Source organism: Enhydra lutris, unplaced genomic scaffold (genome assembly GCF_002288905.1).
Source record: "Enhydra lutris kenyoni isolate GAN:26980312 unplaced genomic scaffold, ASM228890v2 scaffoldscaffold14, whole genome shotgun sequence".
Classification (NCBI taxonomy): domain Eukaryota; kingdom Metazoa; phylum Chordata; class Mammalia; order Carnivora; family Mustelidae; genus Enhydra; species Enhydra lutris.
In genome coordinates, this window is record NW_019154098.1 from 19,606,543 (window position 1) to 19,632,242 (window position 25,700).

General features: G+C 43.3%; 1 protein-coding gene across 1 annotated transcript in view; it reads left to right on the forward strand.

Moving 5' to 3' along the window:
- LOC111146652 (syntrophin beta 1) overlaps positions 1-25,700 on the forward strand; it is a 227,023-nt gene that overhangs the window by 88,460 nt on the left and 112,863 nt on the right. The window contains exon 2 of the mRNA XM_022502291.1: positions 10,505-10,724. Within this exon, the coding sequence (XP_022357999.1) occupies positions 10,505-10,724 (220 nt within the window). The remainder of the gene's footprint in view (positions 1-10,504; positions 10,725-25,700) is intronic.

The window sequence follows — 25,700 nt, forward strand, 5'->3', positions numbered from 1 at the left end:
AACCTGAAGTAGTAAAAGCAACATCTGGCTTATCTTTTTACTTATCAAGTAATCTGGCTTATCTTTTACTTTAAAGAAGGCCAAATACTTATGTATTAATAGTTTATACGACACTCAGGATGCTTTGTGTATTTCTGCAGAGTCGAGCCATGATCAGTGAACCCTCAGTATAGTAGTGAGATTTGGGTTCAATATGAGAAAAGGAATCTATCTATGGAAGACATTTCAGACAAAATGGTGTTTGAAGAGCTCGATTCCTAAAATGTTCATGGTTGGACAAGCAGGACTCAGGCAGCAGCATTTGGCCGCATGGGGAGGCAGTGTAGAGAGGGCAAGGGAAGAGCTTGTTCCCTTTCTAGTGATCAGGACTGGACGCTTTGGAGCTGGGATGCATCCGTCCAGGTCCCAGCTTGTCAGTCGCTGCTCTGAGACCTTGGGCAAGTCTCTCTAGCCTCCACGCCACGCTCGCCTTTCTTGTAAGGTAGGCATAATAATAAACCTACCTCATAGAATTGTTTTTAAATAAGCTAGTAGACCTCAGACATTTTAAGTGAAGCTCCATGCGTAATAAGTAGCCAATAATTGCTAGTTATTACTACTTTTCTAAAGTTCCTGGGTTGAATCACTGCCTGTTTTGGTAAAGAAAATGTCATTGCCAGGCTGATTTGTTTGCATATAGTCCGTGGCTCTTTCATGCTAGAATGGGATCGTTGTGACAGAGACTCGAAGGTCCACAGGCCCTGCCAAATTTTCTTTCTTGATTTTTCCAGAAAAAGCTTTCCAGCCCCCATTCTACAGGATAGAGGATACGGACTTCCGACCTCATCTTTGCTTCTTTGTCTTAAAACCTTGGACAGGTGACAGATATCCTCTGGCCTCTGCTGTTCAGTTATAAGACTCCTCCCTAAGAACAAATCTGTGAAAAATTCTATCCTGGAGATCCTATTAACATTGTCATTCATTTGCTCAACAATTCCACGTTTGACAGCCGGACATTGTGTTCACTGCTTGGATACAGATGTGAATACCACATTTTCTTTTTCTCTAGTGAGCATTTACCATGTGCTCGACACAGTTCAGAGCCCTCTGTGTGGCTTAGGTCATTTGATCCACCAGCAACTCTCTGAGGCCGGCACCCCCATTTATCCCCATTTTACAGATGGACAAATGGAGGCTTTGAAAGAGTAAGGAAATGTAACCTCCCAGTTCATTGCCTGCCATAGGTGCAAAGGCAAGATTTGAAACTATGTACTGTGGCTCCAGACTCTAGAGTTTAACTTCTCCTGTAGAGTAGTCAGTCAACTTTGAGGGCCTCATGCTTCCACCAGAGAGACTTGAGTACAAATTAAGAACCGTGATGTGTAAGTGCTCAAATGTGCATAAGATCATGCATCCTGTAACATTTCTGTCCCGAGGCTGCTGATACCAGGAGAGGTCACAAGGAGCTTCACGTCGGCGTATCTGGAGGACTTGAGGAGGTTTTACCTGAACTGAGGCTTACAGGATGCAGAGAGGAAAGTTTTCTAGAAAGATGTTTCCCTGCAGAAGGAACCACATGTGCAAAGAGCAGAGGCAGGAGAGAGCAAGCGTGCCATGTTCGGAGAATGAAAGATAATTTCTTCATGGCTGGTGTGTGAACTGTGGAGACCAAGAGGGAGTCAGTCAGCTGAGATGACAAGACGTAGGCATGAGCCGGCTTGTGAGGGGCTCTGTGTGAACTGGGGACAGACCCCAGTCCTCCGGGGTGTGTGTCCTTCAGAGCAGTGCCCTATATTTATTTATTGGTCTGCTCGCTCCACCCCACCCCCCACATGCACATGGACACCTCACCGTAGGCACCTCAAGGGTGGGCACCCAGTCTGTCTTGCTGACTGGGATAATTCCAGTACTCAGGGCCCTGCGCATAGCAGGAGCTCATTAAATGTTGTATTAATGGATAACCAAACTAGTCAGTGTGTTTCTGAGCCGTTCAAGGACTCATGGGATAGGATAATCCCCCGGGTCTCTGGAGGCATCTCTGGGGGCAATAATTTTGCTTCGTTGAAAAATTAAGGCAGAATACATCAAATCACTGTACTATCTAAAATAGGGTAATTTTGAGATAGATTTTTAATAGGAGGCCAACAGTTACGAAGCAAATTCATAACCCGTTTATCTTACTCCTGACACCACACATTATAACTCAGGACCATGTTGTATATAAACAATGAATCTTAGAACACTGTGTCAAAAACTAATGGTGTATTTTATGGTGACTAACGTAACACAATAAAAAATAAATAAAAAATAAAACTCAGTACCCTCACCCAGAATGTCTTTATGACTTCACCAGCGACTTGGGGTCATCCTTCAAATGTCCCTTAGAATCCGGCCTTGAAGGACCCCCTCCCCCAGCGGAAGGGAAGAGAAATAAATATTGGTAAGTGAATGAGAATAATGATCCTTCTAGACAACTCTGCAAACCAAAGAAAAAGTAACTTGAGTACATAATCTCCACATAGACTTCCTGTCACATGTGGATGTGACATAGATGCCCGTAGAGTTTGGTTAAAAAGTCACAAGATACATCTACCTAAGGACGAAGAATGGGGCCCACATTTTAACAGAGCTATTTATTGGTGAAGACACAAAGAGTAAGATTGAGGTAAGAAAAAACTTTTTAAAAAAAAATATTGTCAGAAGAGGCAGCTTGCCAAAGAATTATAGAACATTTGAAGGGTAGGAACCTCATTTCCCTCTCTTGACGGGTAAGGAAAATGAGGTCCGGGAGGGGCGGTGACTGGCCTGGGGCTGGAGAGCTAGTTAGTGGCAGAGCTGAAACTGTAACTCTGGTCCCCAACTCCCACGACCAGATTCTCTTGCCAGCTCGAGACTCTGCCTCCCCTGAGGTTAGCTAGCCAGAAGCTTTATTCCTTCCTTCATCATTTCTTGGCCTTTTTGGAAATATTGATGATCTCCCTCCACTCCTTTCCTCTCTGAGATGGCCTAGGCAAATGCCATGAAGGGAACGTCTTAACGTTTCTCTTAGCACATCCCCTCGTAACCAGCCTGTCCCCAACCTGAAACCTTCACCCACAGACCCAGTGCCCAGATTTCTTGCCTCCGGCTGGTCCCCTCTCACCTTAATCACTTTAGAAAATGCCCATTTTGTGTTCACCTCCCCCAGAGTAATGAAATATTTCTTTCCCTTCCTGTAATCTGGAAATCCTTTATTTATTTATTTATTTATTTATTTTGTCTGTTGTTGTTTCTGTTGTTACTTTTAAGAAGATTTGTACGTGTCCGAGGGACTCACTGGCTCCTGAGAAACCAGCCTGGTTGGCAAGCTGATTGGATTTGCCTCAAGCATTTCCTCATTAGTAGCCTTGTGTGTGCCTCTCCTTCCAAATGTCATCTGGCCGCTTCAACAAAGATTTAATTGTGGCAGCTTGGGGCCTTCGCAAACTTGGGCTCTGCGGAAGGCTCTCTGGGAAGCCTCACCGCTGCTCGTCCTCGAGATGACAAACCAGAAACATATTGAAAGTGACTTCGTGGATTATTGGGTTGAAGACCACTCCTTCTGGGCTCTGGTCCCCCTCCCGCTTTATTTTTTGCAAGTGAAGATTGGAATGTTAATTGCTCCACCACAGTTTTTTAATTCATGATGCCCAGAAAGGGCATGGTTTATTAATTAGTTCTGATTATGAGCACCCTGAACTGGGGCCTGGTTGCTTCTTGATCGGTTTCAACAGCTCTTTGCCTGAAATTACGGTCTGTAAGCACATGGAGGTGTAATTATGCAAACACTAGCTGTTAAATCCTCTATTATGCATACGTATTACAATATCTTAAAAGGCATTTATTGAAATGCCATGGTTTAATAGTTTAGGCTTACAGAATCAAGCTCTCTTATGTGACAGGCAATAGCCACTTAATTGGATGTTTTCTCCCAGTGCATAAAAATGTTGGCTTAAATACACACACATATACACACACATTCAATTAATTAAAAAAAAATGTGTGAGAAACAGTAGTACCTCGTCGTTAAAAGCATGAACTGTGGAGCCAGGCCGACTGGCTTTGACTCATGCTTCTGCCTTTTCTAGCCCTGTAATCTGAGATATGACTTAACCCTTTCCTGTCACTGCATCCTTGGTAAAATGAGAACTCCCATCACGGAGCTGTTGTGAAGTTCTAATGAGTTAGTACACAAAAAACACTTAGCAGAGTTTCTGGAATCTAGTCATTGTGCCTTTTAACGGATCTTTCCAATGCATTTATTTGTACGGACGCGGTATAATGTCTAGTTGCAATGGGCTGACAGAATTAGGGGCATCTTTGTGTGGTAGAAACTGAGAGTCCTCCCCTAATATCTGTTCTCTTCTTCTTCTGCAGCAATAGCCTGCCTTCCCCACCAGCGCTTAGCTGGTTTGGCACCAGAGTTAAGAGTAAAATTTCTTTTCCTTCTAGACATGGCCCTGTGGCTAAATTCTGGTCGATGGTTTGTAAGCAGATAGAGTGTGTCAGCTTCTTAAGTGTTCTTAAGGGAGGAAGCGTGGTGTGTCCTACACTTCTTCCTCCTTTCTGCTGATGGGAATTTGGTCAAAATGGCTGGAACTCAAGCAGCCATCTTGGGTTATCAGATGGCAGGCTAGAGATGCAGAGCAGGAAGCGGGCAGAGGGCTGAGCTCCGGACAGCTTTAGGGAGCAAAGCTATCCTGGCAGCCCTTTTTTTTGCTCTAGACTTTTAGTAAAAGAAAAACAAACCTCTCTATCATTTAATACACTGTAATTTGGGACACCTGTTGCAGTCAAATCTACTCTTTGGGTAACACTTTACCCTCCCTGAATTAGACTGTCCTCTCTTTATTTTGATTGCAATGTGAGGATTATCTCAAGAGGCTGAAGCACAAAGAACCAAGAAAAGGTTTCACACATGCTTTGTTTTCTGTTAGAAGCACGGCTTTACCACACCCAGGTGTGACCGCACTGTTCTCTGCTTGAGAGGAGAAGGGACTTAGCCTCAGGCCTCCCTTGGTGATTAGAGAGGGACAGCTCAACAGTAGAATTTTGCTCATAACTGATGACCAAGCTTGTAGCAAAAAGGGATATTCTGACAATTTTATTGTCAAGGACCCACCAGATGCTGTGGGCCCTTGGAGAAATCCAGTGGCAATGTTCTGTTGCTTTCTTTGTTATACACAAAACCAAGTTCTCTTTTCTATACATGTCAACAAGAAGCAAGAGTCCTGAACAAAGGGGCTTTATGCAGGGATGTGTTGATGTTACCTGTTCACCCTCAAGATTGCTGTGAAAACATTTTGGTGATTTCAGCCTATCTTGTTCAGGAATGGTAATGATAATCTCTTTGTTTCCTTGTTGGTTTCCCCCTCCCCTTGAAATTGCAAACTTGTTTTCTGGTGGTACCAGAGATCTCTGGACTCATTTAGGGATTTGGCTGAATCTTCCTCACAAAACTTGTGAAAGGGAGAGGTGATCGCTAAAGTTCTCAGAAGAAGCATGGATTCTAAGGAGAGTCTTAGCCTACTTGAGGTTGAAAGCAGGATGACCCCTTATTTCTCTTTGTCTTGACTGGGAAGAACATGGGTATTGTTTATCGAAGTTCAGTCAGGTTTCTTGAAGTCATGGGTTGTTGTCTTTCCCTCAGGAAAATCCTTAGCCTCTGCCATATTCTCTTTCCTTCTGGGGCTCCACTTAGACATACGTTAGACCTTCTCACTTCATCCGCTACATTTCTATTCAGTGTTTTCCATGTTTTTATACTTTCGTGCTACATTCTGTAAAATGTCTTCTGATCTACAATTCACTAATTTTTTCATTGATATGTCTACCTATTGAAGTTTTAATTCTGGTTTATTTATTGTAATTATATATTATATAGCAATACTTATTATTTTGGCTACTACTACTAGATATTCTATTTGGTTATTTTACCAATCTGTTAGGTCACTTTTTAAAAAATATTCTCTGGAAGGGGCACCTGGGTGGCTCAGTCGGTTGAGCATCTGACTCTTGATTTGGGCTCAGGCCATGATCTCAGGGTCTTGAAATCAAGCCCCATGTCCGGCTCCACACTCAGCAGGGAGTCTGCTTGAGATTCTCACTTTCCTTCTCCCTTTGTCCCTCCCCCCTGCTCTCTCTCTCTCTCTCTCTCACAGATAAATAAATAAAATCTTGTAAAAAATAGTCTCCAGAAGATTCTCTCAGACTTTCCTTACATGGTAAACTTATTTGTTGCTTTGTAGTTTCTGTTGGGACTGTCACTGCTCTCAGTTATTTTTACTAGTTCTTGCTCATACTACCTCGTTTCTATGTGAACAACATTTTCTTAGAATTTATGCTGCTCATTGCCCTTGAAAGTGATTCACAGGGACTCTTTGAAGCCTAGGATGAAATTGTCTTCCTCTAGAAGGGATTTGCATTTGATTTTGCCAGTGTCCTAGAGACTTGTCTAGCTTGGGACCTCCTTAAACCAGGCGTAAGATTAACTTAAGATCTCATGTCACCTATTCACTTCCCTTACCCCTTTTCTAGGCTTACAGTTTTTTTTTTTTTAAACAGGGACATATTTTTTTGATCATCACACATGGACAGTGTAGTCCTCAGCATATGATGAATGACTGGTGAATTTTAGTTGAATGCATAAATCTTTAAATTATCATCCCTACTTTGTTAATGTATTCTGTCCTTATTTTCAGTTGGTCAGTTAAAAGGATTACTATTTTGAATATCATTTCCAGTCCTTTCTTCAAGGTGTTGCTGCATCTTCTCTCTCTCCTTCATAAATTCCCCAAGTTCTGTGCCATACAGGAAGTGGTTACCTGGTCAGTATTTGCTTCTAGGCTAGGACTTGCCATACTTCCCATGCTTCTGCCCATAAGTGGATCAAACCATACATTTCTGGGATTCCTCATGCTTTCCATAGGTATTTTGAGTACAGCTCCGGGTACCTTTGACAGTAACTCCCCATGGCTCTGTAATTAGTGGGTCTACCTCTGCTGTCTTTTCTCTTTAGTACACCTGATCTTACTTTGCCAGAGTTCTCTCTATAGCAAACCTCTGATTCTGTCATTGCCTCACTCATAGACCAAGACCACTATGGATATCACCACTGCCTACGGAATAAAGTCCACACCTCTTAGCTTGTCATTTTTGCCTCCGTTATTGAGGTGCGGTAGCCAGATTTCATTAAAGAATGTGATCTCTGGGAAGTCAGACTCTAGCTCCACCACTTACCAGCCACATAAGTTAAACTTCTGTGCATGATTGTGCTGTGCATAAAATAATGCTAGCCTTGGAAAGGATAATATATGTAAAGTTTCTGGTGTCCATCAGAATAAGAATAGCCTTCCACGACATTTCTTTTTAGCAGAGTCTGAAAGGAATAGCAACTTACTCTTTCATTGCTTGTGGATATGTGGATATTCAGAAAGTGAAAGATCCCTTACCCATTTTTTCTCTGGACCTTCGTTGTCTTATAAATATGGTGGTGCCTTGAATAGTCATTTTGAAGCTAAAATGTGGAAAGACATGTTAAGTTCCTGGTTCCATACATTGTTAGGTATATAAGAAATGTTGGTTCTTTATTCCCCTTCAAACTGAGGCCCAACTTTCCTTTCTTTTTTTCTTTTCTTTTCTTTTTTTTTTTTTTTAAGATTTTATTTACTTATTTGACAGGCAGAGATCACAAGTAGGCAGAGAGGCAGGCAGAGAGAGAGGAGGAAGCAGGCTCCCCCTGAGCAGGGAGCCCGACGTGGGGCTCAATCCCAGGACCCTGGGATTATGACGCGAGCTGAAGGCAGTGGCTTTAACCCACTGAGCCACCCAGGCGCCCCCAACTTTCCTTTCTTATGGGATGCAATATGATCTGTAAATCAGAGTATATTATATAAAAGAGGGACTGTTATTCCTATCTCTACTTTTTAAATCCTTTCTACCCTTTAAGGCCAAGTTCAAATGACACCTGCTTCATGAAGCATCTCTGCGTTCCCACTTCCACCACACTCACCTCTCTTCCATCTGGAAGAATAATAATACAACCAAAGGAGAGCCTTCAAACTGTCTCAGCTGATACTTGAATTTCCTGTATGTAATAAGTATCAGTCTATAATGTAAAAAGCTAAGCAGTGTTCTAGCTTCTACTAAAATGTTTTTAGAGAAAAAAAAAAAATCAGTGTCTTCAAAACAGGTCTATCTACTCCACCTTTGGACAACTTATATCTGTCCCCCTAAATTTTCTGCGTTTGTTCTTAGGTATGTTTGTGTTCCTCTTTAAGCATATTGCCCAGGAATAAACAATATTCCTTAAAAATACATCTGTCCTTTCTTCTTCTCTAACAGCACCTTGTGCTAACAGGTTTGTGGCGACCTTGAAGCTATTTTCTCCTAATTGCACTTATATTCAGTTAAGACCCTGAAATCTTCTTTTCAAATGTGTGTTGGTACTAAATGACATCTCCGTCTTGAATTAGTGTGGCTATTTTTGATACCTGTGGTCGAGTTCCCTAATACTTGTCCATATAGTTTGCATCTTGGTGTGTTTGGCTTTATTAAATAGCTGTGAACCTAACTGGTCACTCATATGCCTGGATTCAGTTTCTTGTGAGTTCTTCCGGCATACTTTATTCCTGTTGTAACACTCAGCTCATTCTGCTTTGGGTTGTCGTTTATGGATTTGTATGATGTCCCTGTTTTAGGTGGGGTTCCTGAGAAGCAGATCCTCTGTCTGGGGGATCAAGCAGTGACTCTGTAGCTTCCCAGACTTGCTGGCTTCTGTTGGGTCAACACCTGTTTTCTGGAACAGGTGGGCAGCTAAGAGTTGTTCTCAGCCAACACAGAGCATCTAAGAAAAACATGCTCAGGCTGGTGGAAGGGATCAGAGGGGACCCAGCAGCATCCACTAGAGTCAGCCATGATTTTGGTCTTAAGGATGGAAACTCCTATTGCTTATTTTGGTAAGCTCTATAAGCCTGGCCCCATGTCTTGCCCCATAAAGGTGTTAGTTTGTGGACTTGAATCATCAAAGATCGGGAGTAAATATCCTCCAGTGTGTACCCATTCCAGTCCACTGCCATTTGTAATAACAGATAGCAGTAAGGAACTTAGCCACACTCCCCTCTGCAGAGCAGCACAAAACCGAACTGTGCGAGCAACAGGGAGAAGGATATGGAAGTTCATGTTGCACGTTCCAAGAATCTAGTTGGCCTGTCAGTACAAAAGCTATCTAAGGACCAAAGGCTTAAATTCAGAAGAGGCAAATAACTTCTTAAGCCCGAGGAAACATATCAAAGAGCAGACTTTCGGTCTGCTCCACTCAGCTCTGGAAATATTTTTGTTTTTTAAAAATTTTATTGAAGTAATAGGAGCATATTGGCCAAACATAAAAACGGTATAAATGGGTAATAAGTGAATAGTAAAGTCTATCTTTCCATCAGCTTGGCTTTTATTTCCACTCCCAAGAGCTAACTGCTGTTAACATAATCTTATGTTCCTATCCGTAAATGGTTGTATATATGCAAGCCTATGTGTTTATGATTTAGATACAAAAGATTACAGTATGTGCACTTCTCTCTACCATTTTTAAACTAATAATAGATCTTGTAGGTCTTTCTTCATCAACACATCTAAATCTATCTCATTTCTAAAAATGACTATAGATGTCTTACAATTTATTATTTTTATGATGGACATTTAGGTTGGCCCTAGTTTTCAGCTCTTACAGAGGGTATTTTTGCTCTTACAAGTTCTTTCCATGCAAAATAAGTATCCTTTATGTGAGGGGTTTTTGTTGTTGTTGTTCATTTGTTTGTTTCTTTGCATATATGTTTTCTCACCACCCTTAACTTGAAAAGCCTCTTCTTAATTCTGAATAGGGGCGTGGTTAGAGAACATGGTGACCAGAACCCCTGCTTCTGTATCGAACAATTATGTGTCTTTAATCCCTATGCTTTCTCCTCCTCTGTCCGTTTGTCTTTCAGCCTCTTCACCAGAATGCATCTTAAAGTCAGAAAAGATAAAAGTTGCCATCATTGAAAAAAGCTGAAATTAATTCTCAAGTTCAGGTCATTGTAATAGCAAGTTGTAAATACCACTTTGGGGGGAGCTGGGTGGCTCAGTGGGTTAAGCCTCTGCCTTCGGCTCAGGTCATGATCTCAGGGTCCTGGAATCGAGTCCCGCATCGGGCTCTCTGCTCGGCAGGGGAGTCTGCTTCCCCCCACCTCTCTCTCTCTCTCTCTCTGCCTACTTGTGATCCCTCTCTGTTAAATAAATAAATAAAATCTTTTAAAAACAAATAAATAAATAAATAAATGAATACCACATTGGTATAGAATTTAAATAACAGAAAAACTGTTTTGAGAGGAAAAGAACTTGTGAGTCTTGTTCAGAATTTAAGAGGTTGGGTATCAGGAGCTCGTCTAATGCAAGTTTCAGAAACGCAATCAGACTTTCCAGAAGTTCACCCTGACACACTTTAAAAGCACTGTTGTTGTCCCTTTCCTTGCAGTGAAATACATGCGAGAAGCCACACCCTATGTGAAGAAGGGCTCCCCAGTGTCGGAGATTGGCTGGGAAACGCCTCCGCCCGAATCCCCTCGCCTAGGGGCCGTGTCCTCAGACGCCCAGTCAGCCGCACAGCCCTCCTCCTTCCACAGAGATCGGAAGAACATCCCCCTCAAGATGTGCTTTGTCACCCGGAGTCTGGCCTCTGCTGACCCTGAGAACAGGTAAAGAAGGCCAGGGGTCTCCGGGTCTCAGCCACAGGGCGGCCGCTGAGGGTGTGAGGGCCGTGCTCGTGTTCTCCAGACACTCAGCAGGTCCCAGAGAAAAGCCTGAAAGGGCCCCGCCGAGATCACGTGTTATGTTCAAGCTGCGGCCGGCCTCCCTCTCTTCCTCCATCCTCCTTCCTTCCTTTTATCCTCATGACTCATCTGTGTGCTGAGCTTTGCTTCTGGGAAGAGTTAAGAATTGGAGTCAGGATCCTAAGTTTGTCTTCCCTGGTTGCTAGTGTAGGTGACTTTGGGTCAGTTTGGCAAACCAGTGACCCTGTTCTGTCATCTGTGAAATGGGAATTGTTGAAATAGATACCTCACTGAGTCAGAAATCCATGTGAAGTGCTTACTGCAGGAAAACCTTCACGAATATAAGGTAATAATATTTATTATTGTCAGGTAGTAGTAAGCGCGTCAGCCCCCCTGGACCTCAGCGCCCTCAGCTGTGTACTCGGAAGTTTCCATGAGAGGATCCTTAACGCCGTTTTCTGCTCTAAACCTCTCTTTTGCTCAAGAGAGAAAAAGGAGTGGCTTTGATCCAACCCTGGAGTGATGTTTCTCGAAGTCCGCACATGATTTCTCACACCATGGGAGAGATACATCACCTAGTTTGTGGTGATTATAAAAAGTTTAGCGAGACAAGCAAATATTTGGGGTCCCGGTTCCCCTAGATATCTTACTTTAGCTCCTTGGAACAAGAAAACATCTATATGGGAGGAAAAATAAGAGATATGTGGAGGAGAGGGAGCGGCATTGAGCCAGCGAATGGGGAATCTTGGAGCTCTTGGCATCTGCATTCAAGTGCTAAAAATAGGGACAGCTCCACTGGCCCTTATTTGTAACATGTGTGGGACAGCTGCAACCCACCCGAGCAGGATGTCGTTGGCTCCGTTCTGAGTCGCTGATGGGGAAAAGCCAAAGGGAATAGGGACAGGAAGGAAGTTACCTTCTTGGCTCAGAGCTCAGAGCTTTTTTTTGCTCTCTTCCTAATAAGCTCGCTCTGAGGAAGCTGCTAGCCTTTCTGACTACAGTGGCTGCAGGATCTAGCCTGCTCCCCTCCCATACCAGTTATATCTGCCCAGGGATCAGAGCTGCGGTTGCAGGAGAGAGAGGGGAGTGTCAGCCCAAGATGAGTCAGAGCAGGCAGACTGGAAAGGATTCTGCCGAATTCTGCCATGAACTACTCCAACCTGCTCTGTTTTGTCCTGCCCGGTTTCTGCTGATGTCCTGGGCCTGCAGCTGGATGTTCTGGTCACTCTGGGCCTGATCTTTCCTGGTCTCCAGGCTACCCAATCAGACAAGTCCTTTCTTCCAAGAATCTGATGTCTAAGGTGTCTAAGATCTGGTGCATTCATAATTTACCGAGTACCTATCTCGTGCTGGGCATTATGCTAATTGCTTCAGACTAGAGGCTGCCAAATGGCTGCTGACAGGTGTACCCAGCCCACAGATATGGCCTGTCCGGTGTTTTAAAGAAATTGGAATTACTTACCACATCGAATCATTGGGAAGTTTCACATGAGAAAGCCAGATTTCTGCTTTTCTAGAACCATGGAAAGATCTGGTGAGATTATTTGGCCCATGTTGCTGCAGGCTGGAGCCCAGTAGAGGCTTCTCCTTGTATAGGGGGATGGACTCTCCTTGTCGCTCCTATTGCTGTACCCTTCCTTGGTTGGTTGGGGGAGGGGAGACGGATTCTATTAGCTACCTGCCTGCCTCTTCACATCTCCTGTCCAGTCCTTGAATCTGTGACCCCTTTGACCCTCTTAATGGCCCTCTGAGTTTCGCTTTGTCCCTATTCTGTAGATAAAAAAATAGAGGCTCAGCTCTTATGTAAGTTCCAAACATCCTAGACCTAATACGTGGTTTTCCTGGGTTTCAAATGCAGGCCTGTAGTGTGGGTGAGAGTGTCAGCTTGCCAATACCAGAAAAGTGCAGAGACTAGAAAATGTGGAATATTGCAGAAAAGATTCATGCCTGGGGAGAGAGTTTAAGTCAATGATTTCTAGGCTGTGGACTGTATGCTATAACTAAGGCATTGAATTGTGTTTAAAGAATATTCTGTTTGAAAGAATATTCTGGGAGACATCAGGTCTGGGCTCAAACATTGGAGACTTCCATCTATTAAGCCAGAAGAAGGAATGTATTTTTTTTTTTTTTTAAAGATTTTATTTATTTATTTGACAGAGAGAAATCACAAGTAGGCAGAGAGGCAGGCAGAGAGAGAGGAGGAAGCAGGCTCCCTGCTGAGCAGAAAGCCCGATGTGGGGCTTGAACCCAGGACCTGGGATCATGACCTGAGCTGAAGGCAGCGGCCTAACCCACTGAGCCACCCAGGCGCCCCAGAAGGAATGTATTTTTAAAGTGTTATATCCGTGGTCTTCGAGGCCACCATTGATGGGAGGTATGGAGGGCCCTCTCCTGCCAGGGTGTGAGAACCACAGGGCAGGACTGAAGATGGGAATCCAGCTAAACCAGAGCGTCCGAAGGGGACTTGCATCCGGACAGACCCAGAACTGCGGATAATGAGACTGACCTCTGACAGTGTACACATGGATCAAATCACCATGCTGTCCACTTTAAAGATCTTAACATTTTGTTAATTATACCTCAGTTAAGCCGGGGACCGGGTGAGAAAAGAGCATGGTTTTAGGTGAGTCTTGACCCTGGTTGAGGAAGAGAAGAAAGGAAAAAGGAAACAAATATTTTATGGAACTCTGGTTACATGCTGGGCCAAGTACAATGTACCCGTCAGGAAGGCGGACTCTGCAAAACCCGACTCGGGGCTGAGCCCAGGACACGCCTAGCACAAAGTGGTTTTAAAAGGCGAAAACCAAAGAGATGGGCAAAGTGTACAAGGCAAATGAAAACTAACAACGCTGACAAAAGGTACCAGTTTTGATCTGGATACATGATATTGTAAAATGCAGACTGAAAGCACGAAACAGGACAAAGGACAGGTTGCTGGTAAAGGCCAGGGTGCACGAGGAACATTGACCACTTGTGAATGTGCACCAGATAACCCAGCAGTGGCCTTTGCAGCGGAAACTATAGAAGATGCAAGACGAAATAGAAATGTACTAATAGCAGGTAATTCAACACACTCTCCGTCCAAGTGGACAGAAGGTCAGTGAAGATACAAAAGACCCAAACAACATAATTAATAAGGGAGATAAGGATACCTCACAAACTTTGTACACTGATAACAAAGAATACATTTTCCTTTCAAATCCCAGACAGACCATTGACGAAATTAACTATAGATTAGCTCACCAAAAAATGCAATAAATTTCCTGAGTTGGAATACTGTAAACAGCATTCTCTGAGGATAGTGGAATCAAAGGAGAAAATTATTTGCAAAACCAAGGCACAGAAAGCCTTTCTTCTTGGATTTTTAAAAGCTCTTTGTGAAATATCTCTTGGGCCAAAGGAGAGATAGAAACTGAAATTGTAACATTTCTTAAAAGCTGAAAATAATGCATATGTTAACCATGAAAGAGAAAGAAGGAGAAAGGAAGAGTCGACTCTGCAGTCAGCCTAATCCACGAAGGAATCGGGGTTCTGCCACTTATGTGTGAATTTAAGCAACTCTCTCATTCAGTCTAAGTAATGACCCTGGGTTGTAGGTACTCTAATCTCTATCTTATAGACAATGAAATTTAGTTCAGAAATGAGAGCTGAAACAGACGGTAGATCTAGTGTTGCAGGCCACGGCACGGTTGGAGTCGAGGATCAAACCAGGCCCTGACTTGTGTCTCCTTCAAAGTCCGGACACCTTGACAAGGTTAAGGATGGGAAAGTTGAGTACACTGTGAAAAGGGTCTGTGCTATGTGTCGTGCGCTCGCCTACGTGACTTCCCACACACTCCCCCGACTGAAGGGAACAATGTGGTCAGAGTCATGAATTCTTAGTCGGTCCTTGTTGTTCTGTACCTCCCATAACCCACTCCCTGGTTGATTGTCTTGCTAATGGCTTTAGCCGAAACTACCTGACATCACGAGGTTTGCTTGTAGTTAATGTAAACTTATTATAGAAACTTGGGTCATCTGACTAGGTACCGATGTATTACTCCTCCTATTCTGGTCTGCCTTATAAATGATTGTAAGATGTGGAATAAATTCGGCACTGTTGGACATCCTCCTCAGTGTCCCTCCTGCCCCCATCTCTTTGTCTCTTAATTTCTTTTCACCATCCTCTTAGCCCTCACGTTTTCCTGCCCGATTTGTCGCGCTGGCCGTGACAATCTAGGGTTCCAACAGGAAGCCCGGATTCTTAGTCATTATACCCTAGTTCCCTGTGACTTCAGCACCTGGCAGAACGGCTCACCTGAACCATAGGGACAATGGCCAGGACTTAATGGGCTCCTGGACGCTAAAACCTGAGCACTGATGACAAAGTGCCGCAGCATCTTGGGGCTAATTCCCTTGGCTGGTGACACACAGCTGCTTAGAGTTTGCATTAAAAACTCCAGTATTCAATTTCCCAAATAGAAACAGCCATAGAACAGCAGGCAGGATTGCTGCTCTTTCTATGGAAAAGGTCACCCAGCAGGCACCGAATCCACAAAAATATGTCACTGCTAGTGGTTGTCAATGATTACAACACTTTTAAAAAAATTCTGCTTCATAAATACCTCGTTGTTCATATTCAGCTCTTTGCTGCCCTAGTCCAGGGCTATATCCCCCATTCTGTAGACTCTTTGGACCTATTCCCTACCAGGCGCTTCCTTTCTAACTTGCCTCTTCCCCATCCTCTACCATCTACCCTACACCCAGCTAGCCAAGGGGGTTTGAAACACTCAAGAGTTATCCATTTGCTCAAGACAGCTCCCTGTCCCCTTCACTAATCTCAAAACTCGCCAGTATTACATAAAAACCTTATGAGGATCTAGATTTTCCCTAAGTGTCCAGTTCTACCCAGGTCATCATTTATGCCCCAGCCACCCTTAAATAATTCACTTCCCTGACAATTTCATAGTCACCTTTTAAAACTTAGCATAGGTGAGGCACTGGTCCCATTCTACCTTGTGTGTAGATCTATCGTGACACCCTTTATAATGACTTGGGATTTTTTTCTTATGTGCCTACCTAGATCTTAAAGTCATTAAGACCCTTGAGGTCTGGAACACCCTTGTTATCATTTTGAAATCTCAGCTTTCTAGAACATTGCTTGATACAAAGCAGGCATTCAAAAATATATGATATGTTAATGATAAATGGCAGATTCACCTGTCCATTTTCAGTATTCTTATCTTCTCAAACTTTAAAAGAAAAAAAAAAAAAAACTTCCACTAAATAACCTAGAGAATAAAAGAACAAATAAAAATTCAGTTCTATTCTGCCAGGCTCAGCAAACTTAAATAAACAAGAACAACCCATTAGTGAATTTTGTTCAAGTAATAAAACCAGTATGGACTTTCAAGGCAGCCTAAGCAATGCATTCTCTCCATTCAAGAAATTAAATTGTCACCAAGGTTATCAATACAAGAGATGCTAACAGACCTTAAGAAGTGTATTTTAGGGCACCTGGGTGGCTCAGTTGATTAAGCGACTGCCTTCAGCTCAGGTCATGGTCCTGGAGTCCCAGGATCGAGTCCCGCATCCAGCTCCTTGCTCAGCAGGGAGTCTGCTTCTCCCCCTGGCCCTCTCCCCTCTCATGCTCTCTCTCTCACTCTCTCAAGTAAATAAAGAAAATCTTTAAAAAAAAAAAAAAAAGCGTATTTTAGACAAGGAAGCTGGAAGCCACTCCTCCTGGGATCAGGAGAGCCTTGCCAAGGTGGCCATTATGGAAATTACTATATTAACGGGACCCCCCCCTAATCTCCTTTGGGCTGTTCTAGGGGCACGGACTCCCCCAGGTAGATGCCCCCCTTCCCTTGTGTTCACCCAGTTTGATTCCTGATGGGGATCAGAATATTGGATTTCATTTTTGCTCATCAAATTAAATCGCTTTCTACTTGGCTCCCCAGCATTGCTCCCATGTCACTTTGTTCTGAATCTTATATAATCCTGAGTGCTTTAGTTTCATGTTTGTAAAGACATGGTCTTTTGGCGGCCACCAGAAAAGAGTAATCATTTTACCATTTTAGCCTTATTTCCTCCTTTTCCCAGTGTTTGGGAGTGCACTATTGTCTCCTTCACCCAAAGCTTATGTCGAGTTTTCAACCCTACTCTTTAAACTTGGAATACTATTGAAAAGGCCTGTCTGTTAGTCCATCCAGGAATGAGGAAGATTCACACAGTTCTCCTCTCCATCTCCTCTCCACAGTAAATCCTTGCTTGTGAAAAGGGCTTCTCTTAAGAGGCTTATGCAGTGTGTACTTTCTTGGTTCTGTTTTCTCAGATGGACAGACCATGGTGGACTCATAATGGAAAGTGTTGCCAGCGTACCATGATGGCATTGCATTTTGCATTTTGCAAAGGGAAAATATAAACTCGACTTACAATGGCGCTATGGTCAGTGGACACAGTTTCAGTGTCTAAAACAGAGGCCCAAATTAACTACCTGCTAATATCAGTGAATAAAATTCTGGAGTTGAGGTTAGAAGAGAGGAGTTTGAATCCCAGATCTGTCACTTAGTCCTTTTACTTTAGATAAATTACCAAATCTCTCTGATTTCCAGCTTCCTTATCTATACAGCATGCTTGCTTACCTGACCACGTTTAACTGTTGTGATGATTTGGGTGCCAGAGTAGACATCCCCTAATTCCGGGCAGCATAACTGTGCCATGAATGCAACTTTCAATCAGAATACCTCAATCCTGGGTACAAGGGGAGGAAGAAGGGTTTTGTTTTACTTTGTTTTGTTTTCCCCCAGAAGAAAGGAGTTTCCAGGTCACCTCCCCAAACTGTTGAGCAGAGATTATTTTGTAAGACATTCTTTCACAGAGATTTTTATCCTTTTGGGATTTCTGGTTCTGTGCAGGAAACTCGTTCCAGTTTCCCAAGTCATGGGCTCGCAGACCCTTAACTGTCATGTATGTATTGAACTCCAGGTCCTCAGCCCCCCCCACTACTGACCCACTACCTGCCATGACCCCACTCCACTCTACTTTCCAGGAATGTTTTACGATCAGCTTGAATAATACTCACCACTGTTGTTTTCAGTGCCTTCCCATCCACCTACCCATCCACCCCCTTTTTTATTGACATCTGGGAGTTTCCTTTTCTTTTTTCACAAGCTCGGTAGTACATTAAAGCCCAAACAAGCAGACTTTTCTTATTGCATCTTATCTAGTATATCCCAGGTGTTCACAGCAGAGGGGTTTCTGAATTTGTGTAGGCCACCATGGACCTGGAAGCTTCCTCACATGTCTAGGTTAAACTTTTACAATCATGTATAAAACTAAAATCAAACAAACAAAAGCCATGAATATTATCTTTTGGGTGATCTACCACTTTTATTAGAAAGTGCTGACTTCTCTCTACCACCAGGAGCACAGTTTTGGTCATGCTTATTCATCTGTCTGTATCTGTCTCTTACCTCTGTCCCTCTCTCTGTCTGACTGTCTATCACCTCTATCTACTACAGTCTCTATTACATATCTATCATCTATCTCTTCTTGCTTCTTACCTAGACAACCACTGAAATAAAATGGAATATTTTTATTCCTCTAGAAGGGTACACATAAAAAGAGAGATGACCTTTGTGTTTGATGCAACCGTGCTCACATTCTGCTTTTGAGAAATTCAGGAAGTGAAATACATAGTAATAAATTCAACAGTTTGCTTAAAGGTGGTTGGGAAGGGGAAGTTCAGAGAGGTAGGGCTGGATTAGTCAAAAATCTGAAAAAGGAAATGTCCTAAATAGTTGTGTTCTTTTTTAAGTGTACATAGTTAGGCACAGTAAGGGGACATGGCTTTAGCATTCATAATAGTCCTAACAAAATAGAGAATATACTCCTTTTCAAAGTTATTTTATTTTATTTTTAAAGATTTTATTTATTTGTCAGAGAGAGAGAGAAAGCACAAGTAGGGGGAGCAGCAGGCAGAGGGAGAAGCAGGGTCTCCACTGAGCAAGGAGCCCGATGCAGGACTGGATCCCAGGACCCTGAGATCATGCCCTGAGACAAAGGCAGATGCTTAATTGACTGAGTCACCCAGGCGCCCTCAAAGTTATTTTAAATGACAGTTGAAATGTTATTAAAACAATAAAGACAGTTTAAAAAATCAAATAGGTCTAAAAGATTTATTATTAAAAAACAACGGGTATTTATCATTCATTTTGAAACCTGTTTGTAAACTAATCAATCAAGAGATGCATATCTGAGGTCTCAGAGATTTTTTCATATTATGTATTTGGCAATGTCCTGCTCGGTTTTCTTTCTCCCTGTATCCCCTGTTGCAAAGGTGAACTCCTGGATTGATTTTCTAAGTCTGTTTCTTTCTCTCTTACCTCTGTCACTTTTTTTTTTTTTTAACTTTATTTTTGGGACCTTTCTCATGAACATAGTGTGTTTAAATTTCAGCTATTATGTTTTAGCTTATTATTCTCTGAGTGTTCCTTTTTAAAGGAATTTTGTTCTTGTCTTAGGGATATTGTATTTTCCTCTTACGTGTTGAAGACGGTTCATTAGCTTTGTTTTCTTTGTGCTCGTTGTCTCTCCTGTTGTTATTATTTTTTTGTCTCTGTTTGGATCTTCATCAGACCTGCTGGAGTTTTCCTCGGGTGTTTGGTGATCCTATGCTATCTGCTCATTTTTTACACTGAGGGATGAAGAAACCTATTGGAATCTCTGTGAGGGAAGAGGGATTATCAGTTGGTGGAAATTCTTATACAGTTACTGTTTGGGAAGTCAGCTTTACCAAGAGACCTCTTGCAATTCTGCAGATGTTGGTGTTTGGAACTTTGGTCTGGGTCCATTGAATTACTTAGGAGAATTATACAGTCTTTGGGGGGGTTCAACTAGGAGAACACCTGGTTGAAAGCTATCTGAGAGCCCCACCACTCAGCTTGCAGACCTCACATAGGACCTTGTTTCTAGACCTGCATCACCCTTGACTCAGAAGGTTCCAAGCCTCTGCAGGTGTCCAGAGCCAGGAGCTCACACTTCTCTAGAATTCTACAGAGAATACAAGCCCTTTAGGTAGTAACATTCTTGGCTCCTTTTTCACTCTACAGTTGATCACTGGGCTGTCTATCCTCAGACACTGTCTGATCCATTGCTGTCTGCCCTCCAGACACGTGGTGAGCACTCTTTCTCTTGGGCTTAGATATATTTTACTGGGATCTTTTAAGGGAGTGGAGATGAACACGAATGGCCAAGTCACTACGTTTCCCTCCCAAAAGAACCCTTGCATGATTTGCATCTTTGTATACAACAGAGTGCACAAAAGGTTCATTTTAATGAGCTTAAAAAACATTTTCCTAGCCTTGTTATTTTTAAGAAAATCTGTTCCCTCCATAGATAAACTTAAGTATTCATCCTAATTATCATACATTTTTAATCAGTGGGAGATAAATTAGTAAGGTTTCCCTGGCAATGGTAAGCTAGTAAAAAGGGGCATTTAACTATTTTTGGGTAGCCTTGAGAAAAGGAGTTGAGGAGAATGCTTACCAACCATGGTTCCATGATTACATCAGTACCCAATAAGATGAGTTCATTTTCGTTCTTTCCCATGCCTCAAAGCACCATTCCAGGAAAATCTCAGTTTCCCCTCTTCTAAGAGCATTTCAGGAGGTTGAACTTGACCATCTGGGAGCTGAGAGACTTTTGCTAATGTTGACTCTCAATATTTAGGTCTTGATCCTTTGCTCTGGGTACATTAATTGAACTCCATTTGCAAAAAGCTGCCCCAGGATTTTCCAGCTGAGATAATGAAGCCTCTGAAAATAACCCAGTGCTCTAATGCAGGCATCTTCCATTCATCAGGTATCATCTGCCGTGGGATGGGTAGAAGAGGGTGAGAGGGGGATCCACAGAGCAAGCCCTCCCCTCCTTCCTCAGCTCACACATGTAATTTTACTTGCCTCAGCATGGATGGTTTGGGGGCACAGAGAAGCATAGATACATTTAGACAATATCTACTTAGGCGTACATTTCCTGTGTCTGTTGACAGGTACCTTCTTTGCTCCTAAACAATACTAGGATAGGAATTTTCACATTGCTGCGACATCCAGCCTGGTTGAGATTTCTTTCATTTTCTTAAATTTCAACGTTTTGATGGACAGTCTTGACCCTTCGAGGTTTTGGCTAGGTCCTGAGCTGCCGCAGTGGCAGAGTGCTTGCCCTGACTCACCTTACTGTCGGGGGAGGGCGGTGGAATGTGTGCAGGCAAATGGGCAGTTACAGAACAGACCCTAAAAGGCGAGGCAGAAGGAAGGAGGCACTTGGAAGCTCCTTCACGGGCACACTACCTAATCCAAAGTTCTGTTTCTGGAGGGGGGGTGGCGGGTGGTGATTGTCAGAGGAAGTGATGTCTGGTGCTGAGAGTAAATACTAAAATAGAAGTTAGCCAGATCCAAGGTTGGGGAGGGCAGACAGAGAGGGTGTTCTTGGCAATAGAGATAGTAATAAGTCTAGGCACCGAGGCAAGAAAATGCATAGCGCTGTTTAAGAACTGGAAGTTCCGTCTCTTTGGAGCACTCCATGGGAAGAATGTGTCTAGTGTCTGTGGACATGGTCATGATCAGAGCTAAGCCATTCTGTGTTAGACGGGAGACTGAAGCCTGGGGGAGCAGTCAGAGGGCTACTGCAGAAATGGAGGTGAGACGTCATCCCGCCCTGTACTAGAGCAGAGCAGGAGCACTACAGAGAAGTTGGGTGAATTGGAGAGATTTTAAGGACCAAAATCTGCAGGAGTTCCTGATAAAATGGGCTTCAAGGCATGAGGCAAAAGAAGTCCAGAAGTAGTTTTGCTCTGTCACCTGTGGACATAGAGCTATGTATGGTCAGTCATCCCTGAGTCCTACTGCTAGGTGCTTACACTGGCGTTCAGTGGAGGGACCAAGGACAGGTGTGTTGTGGTGGAGGGTGGGAGTCGCTAGAAGCACAGGACAAGTTTCAGCTTTTGGAGATAATTGCCTTGATTCAGAGTCAGAGTCTGACTGTCTTTTGACGATCTTATGTCCCTGCCTGGATTCTCCAGTACGGTGAGAGGAGCAGCGTGTCCTGCATTTCTTCTGTACTTGCCCTCGTTCTTAGAACAGTATGGAGGAGTCACTCAGTAAATACAGAATGGCAATTGCAGTGATGCTAGGCAGGGTGGCTGGTGTCACTCCTGAAGGGTTAACTGAAGAGTGTTTGGTGAAGGGACCATTTCCAGAAGGGCAGGTTGTATTAGCGGAACCAAGGACATATAGAGACACACCCAGGGCTCAGCCACCACGGGACTCTGCTTCTGCCCTGGGGCCGGAGCAGAGAGAGAAATTCCTACCGCCTGGTGAGGCCTGGAACCCTGAGAGGTGCACCGAGGCTCAGGGAGGGTTCGGGGCATGGCCATATCCCTAATCTAACCCCCTCCTGCCCTAGGATCTCCTCTTGGTGCTTCTGATTGGCTACATACAATTGGACACCAGAGTAGAGATGTGTAGACATGTGTCTACCCAGACACATGCTGGGTAGAGTTGTACTTACAGCACTGAGCAAGGCAAAGAAGGGCAGAGAACAAATCTGGAGGAGGCAAAAAACAGAAAAACTAAAATCACAAGAAGCATATTTACATGGAGGATGGGTCTAATGTATATGCAACAAGTGACAACTAGTTCTGAGAAAAAGGCGGTTTAATCAAACACTTCACTTCCTGACCTTGTTGGATAAAAACATCTCGGACAGCCCCAAATCCATATTTACAAGGTCCTGCTACATAAAAGGTGTTAAGCCTCTTCTAGAGTTTTGATTAAGATTTTCTTTTTAAGATTTTACTTATTTGAGAGAGAGAGAAAGAGAAAGAGCACGCCAGCAATGGGGGCAGTGGGAGAGGGAGAAGCAGGCTCTCTGCTGAGCAGGGAGCCCAACCAGGAGGTTCGATCCCTGGATCTTGGGATCATGACCTGAGCCCAAGGCAGACGCTTAACTGACTGAGCCACCCACCGCCCAGATCAAGATTTCTTTTAGGCCAGTGATGCTCAGAGAAAAAGCCTGTTGACTTCATTCCAGGCGGGAGCTGCAGATGGGCTGGGCGGCAGGGAGTGGTCAGGGCGCCTGAGCCGAGAAATGAATGGCTTTCCTGATGGATGGTTGTCCTCTCCTCGGAAAGCAGACGTGCAGCGGGAGTGTCCCCTTCCATTAGGACAAAGCTGGGGAATGGGGGTAGGAGTGCTGCTGTCACTGCACCAAGCCGGTTTTAACAGTGACGCTGCCATAGACAGACGGAGATGCGAGGAGAGGAAGGAGTCCATTTGTGCCGTAACTGTTGATCAGTGGCGTGAAAACTGCAAAATCCTTTTAATGTTAATTTTCTCTCATCTAAAATGCCAAATCATTTACCCTGAATAGACACACTTGCGGTTGGAATGTGGTGCCTTTCTTCCCCTTAGAATAAAACCCTCTCCTCCACCTCTATTATGAAACACACAGGAAAGGCCAAATAGTGCAATTTGTTTTTGTTTCCTGTACTATTAAATATTCAGGCAATCAGAAGTTGTTTCCTCATGTTACCTGGAAACAAAACACTAGATCCGGCAGTTAGAGTTCTGAGAGCTGGTTTTCTCTGGCAATATTTTTTGTGGGATGTGTTATGCAATCTGGAGATGATTGACTTTCAGGCCAGGCCAGTCTGAGTTTCCTTGCTAGCTCTTCTATAAATTATCTGTGTGACTTTGGTCAATTTACATACCTTCTTTGAATTTTTTAAATATATAAAATTAGGGAGATAGTGTTTCTATGTATGTACTGTTTTAAGGATTAAATAAGGTACGTACCTAATGTCTTAGACTGAAGTAGGCACTTAGCAAATGGCAACCTCTTCCCATTTACCTCTTTTACTCTATTCTAGAAATTTCCATTTCTCAAAAGATCAACAAAGGATTCTTTCAGTGGCAGGAAAATGCGTTAAGCATTTTTTTAGATAGTTTTATTAAGTGCCAGGAAAACCCTGGGTAAAATACTGAGTTGAAAAGTATACGACAGCTGTTGGGACAGATGAAAACCACACTGTGACTTTATACGTTTCTCTGTCTGATGCCACAGCCATAGGAGCTGGCAGCTTGAAGAAGTGGGTCAATTTGCAAATAGTATCTTTAGATTAATTTCTCCAGGAAAGACGGAGACAGGGTTTGAATCACTAAGCAGGGGTGGAATTTTACCACGGCCACACAGTTTTTTAGAAATACTCCAGTAAGCCTTGATGGCAGAATTCGCCAGCCTGCAGTCAGATACGCAGAGGAGAGTGACAGATAGAACAGCATGCATGAGCCAGTGTAGGAATTGGAAGCAACATTTCTCTTGATGCCGTAGTCCTCTCAGAATCCTGTTGACTTCAGTTGCTACGAGGCTTCCAGGCTTCACGAGTCTATTACCATTAGGTATAGTGCCCAGAGTTAGAATAATACTCTCCGTGGGTGACCAGCAATGGAGAACATGGGTTTCAGTCATTTTTTTGTTCTAGTTCTACGATCTTTCTGCTGTGTTCCATCCATGTTTTCTTTTTAATCCTTCTTAAAATGGGAAGTACACCATTTTGAGACAGATGCTTACAGCTTTTGAGGTCTTGGAAAAGAGAGAAGAACTAACTAGTAATACCAGCACTGAGCTAAGTGAACTAACCAAACCATTTATAAACCGGTGTTTGGAGTGGCTGAGAACTAATGAACTGCAGCTCTCTTAGAAGTCTGCATGTTGCAGTGGAAAGAGCTCGTGGCTTTGAAAACCGAAAGACCTAGGTTTAAATCCTGGCTGTTTGTGATCTTGGACACCTAATTTTAACCCTATAAGCCCCAGTGAATCCATCTGTAAATAATAAAATAATGAAAGCATAGTAACAGCCGCTTTTCGGAATTTTTACACAGATTAGATGTGCTCAAGATGAGGGGTGTAGGGGTGCCTGAGTGGCTCAGTCGTTAAGCATCTGCCTTCAGCTCAGGTCATGATGCCCAGGTGCTGGGATTGAGCCCCGCATTGGGCTCCCTGCTCAGCAGGAAGCCTGCTTTTCCCTCTCCCACTCCCTTTGCTTGTGTCCCCTCTCTCACTGTCTCTGTCAAATAAATAAATACAATTTTTTTTTAAAAAGATGAGGGGTGTATACCATCTTTGATAAGGTTGGTTAAATCGGGGAATATATAAAGCCACTGAATGGAAACTTCCATTCAGGGTACTTCCGGGAACGTGAATTACCCTGTGAGTTTTGGGAGAACAGAATTTATTACAGAGTTTATTCCCATGCATTATAAAGCTATAATGTGAGATTTAAAACAAATTTATGCCTGCAGTTATTTCCGCTCAAACCTAGATTCCCTAAAATTACAGGTTCACTTGTTTCAACAATTAAGAGTTCTCAGAAAGTTGCTGGAGGAGCTCACAACTTTTATTATATATATAATAATATGTGGTAAATGGGGACGCCTGGGTGGCTCAGTGAGTTAAGCCTCTGCCTTCGGCTCAGGTCATGATCTCAGGGTCCTGGGATCGAGCCCCATATCAGGCTCTCTGCTCACCAGGGAGCCTGCTCCCCACCCCCGCCTGCCTCTCTGCCTACTTGTGATCTCCCTCTCTGTGTCAAGTAAATAAATAAAATCTTAAAAAAAAAAAAATATGTGGTAAATGTCATCAGTCAGGTTGCCATGAAATAAACAAGAGACCGTTCTAGGTGACTTAAGCAGAAAGGTATTTAAGGAATTAGTTCCTTGCAAAAAACGGAAAAGCCTTAGACTAGATCTCCATTAATGACCCTCAAGAGTCTATAAAACTGATACAATCAGGAAAGTAGAGAACTAGGAGGTTGCCATTGGAACCCTCAAAATGATGCAGGACCAGGGGACTGATCCAGGAATC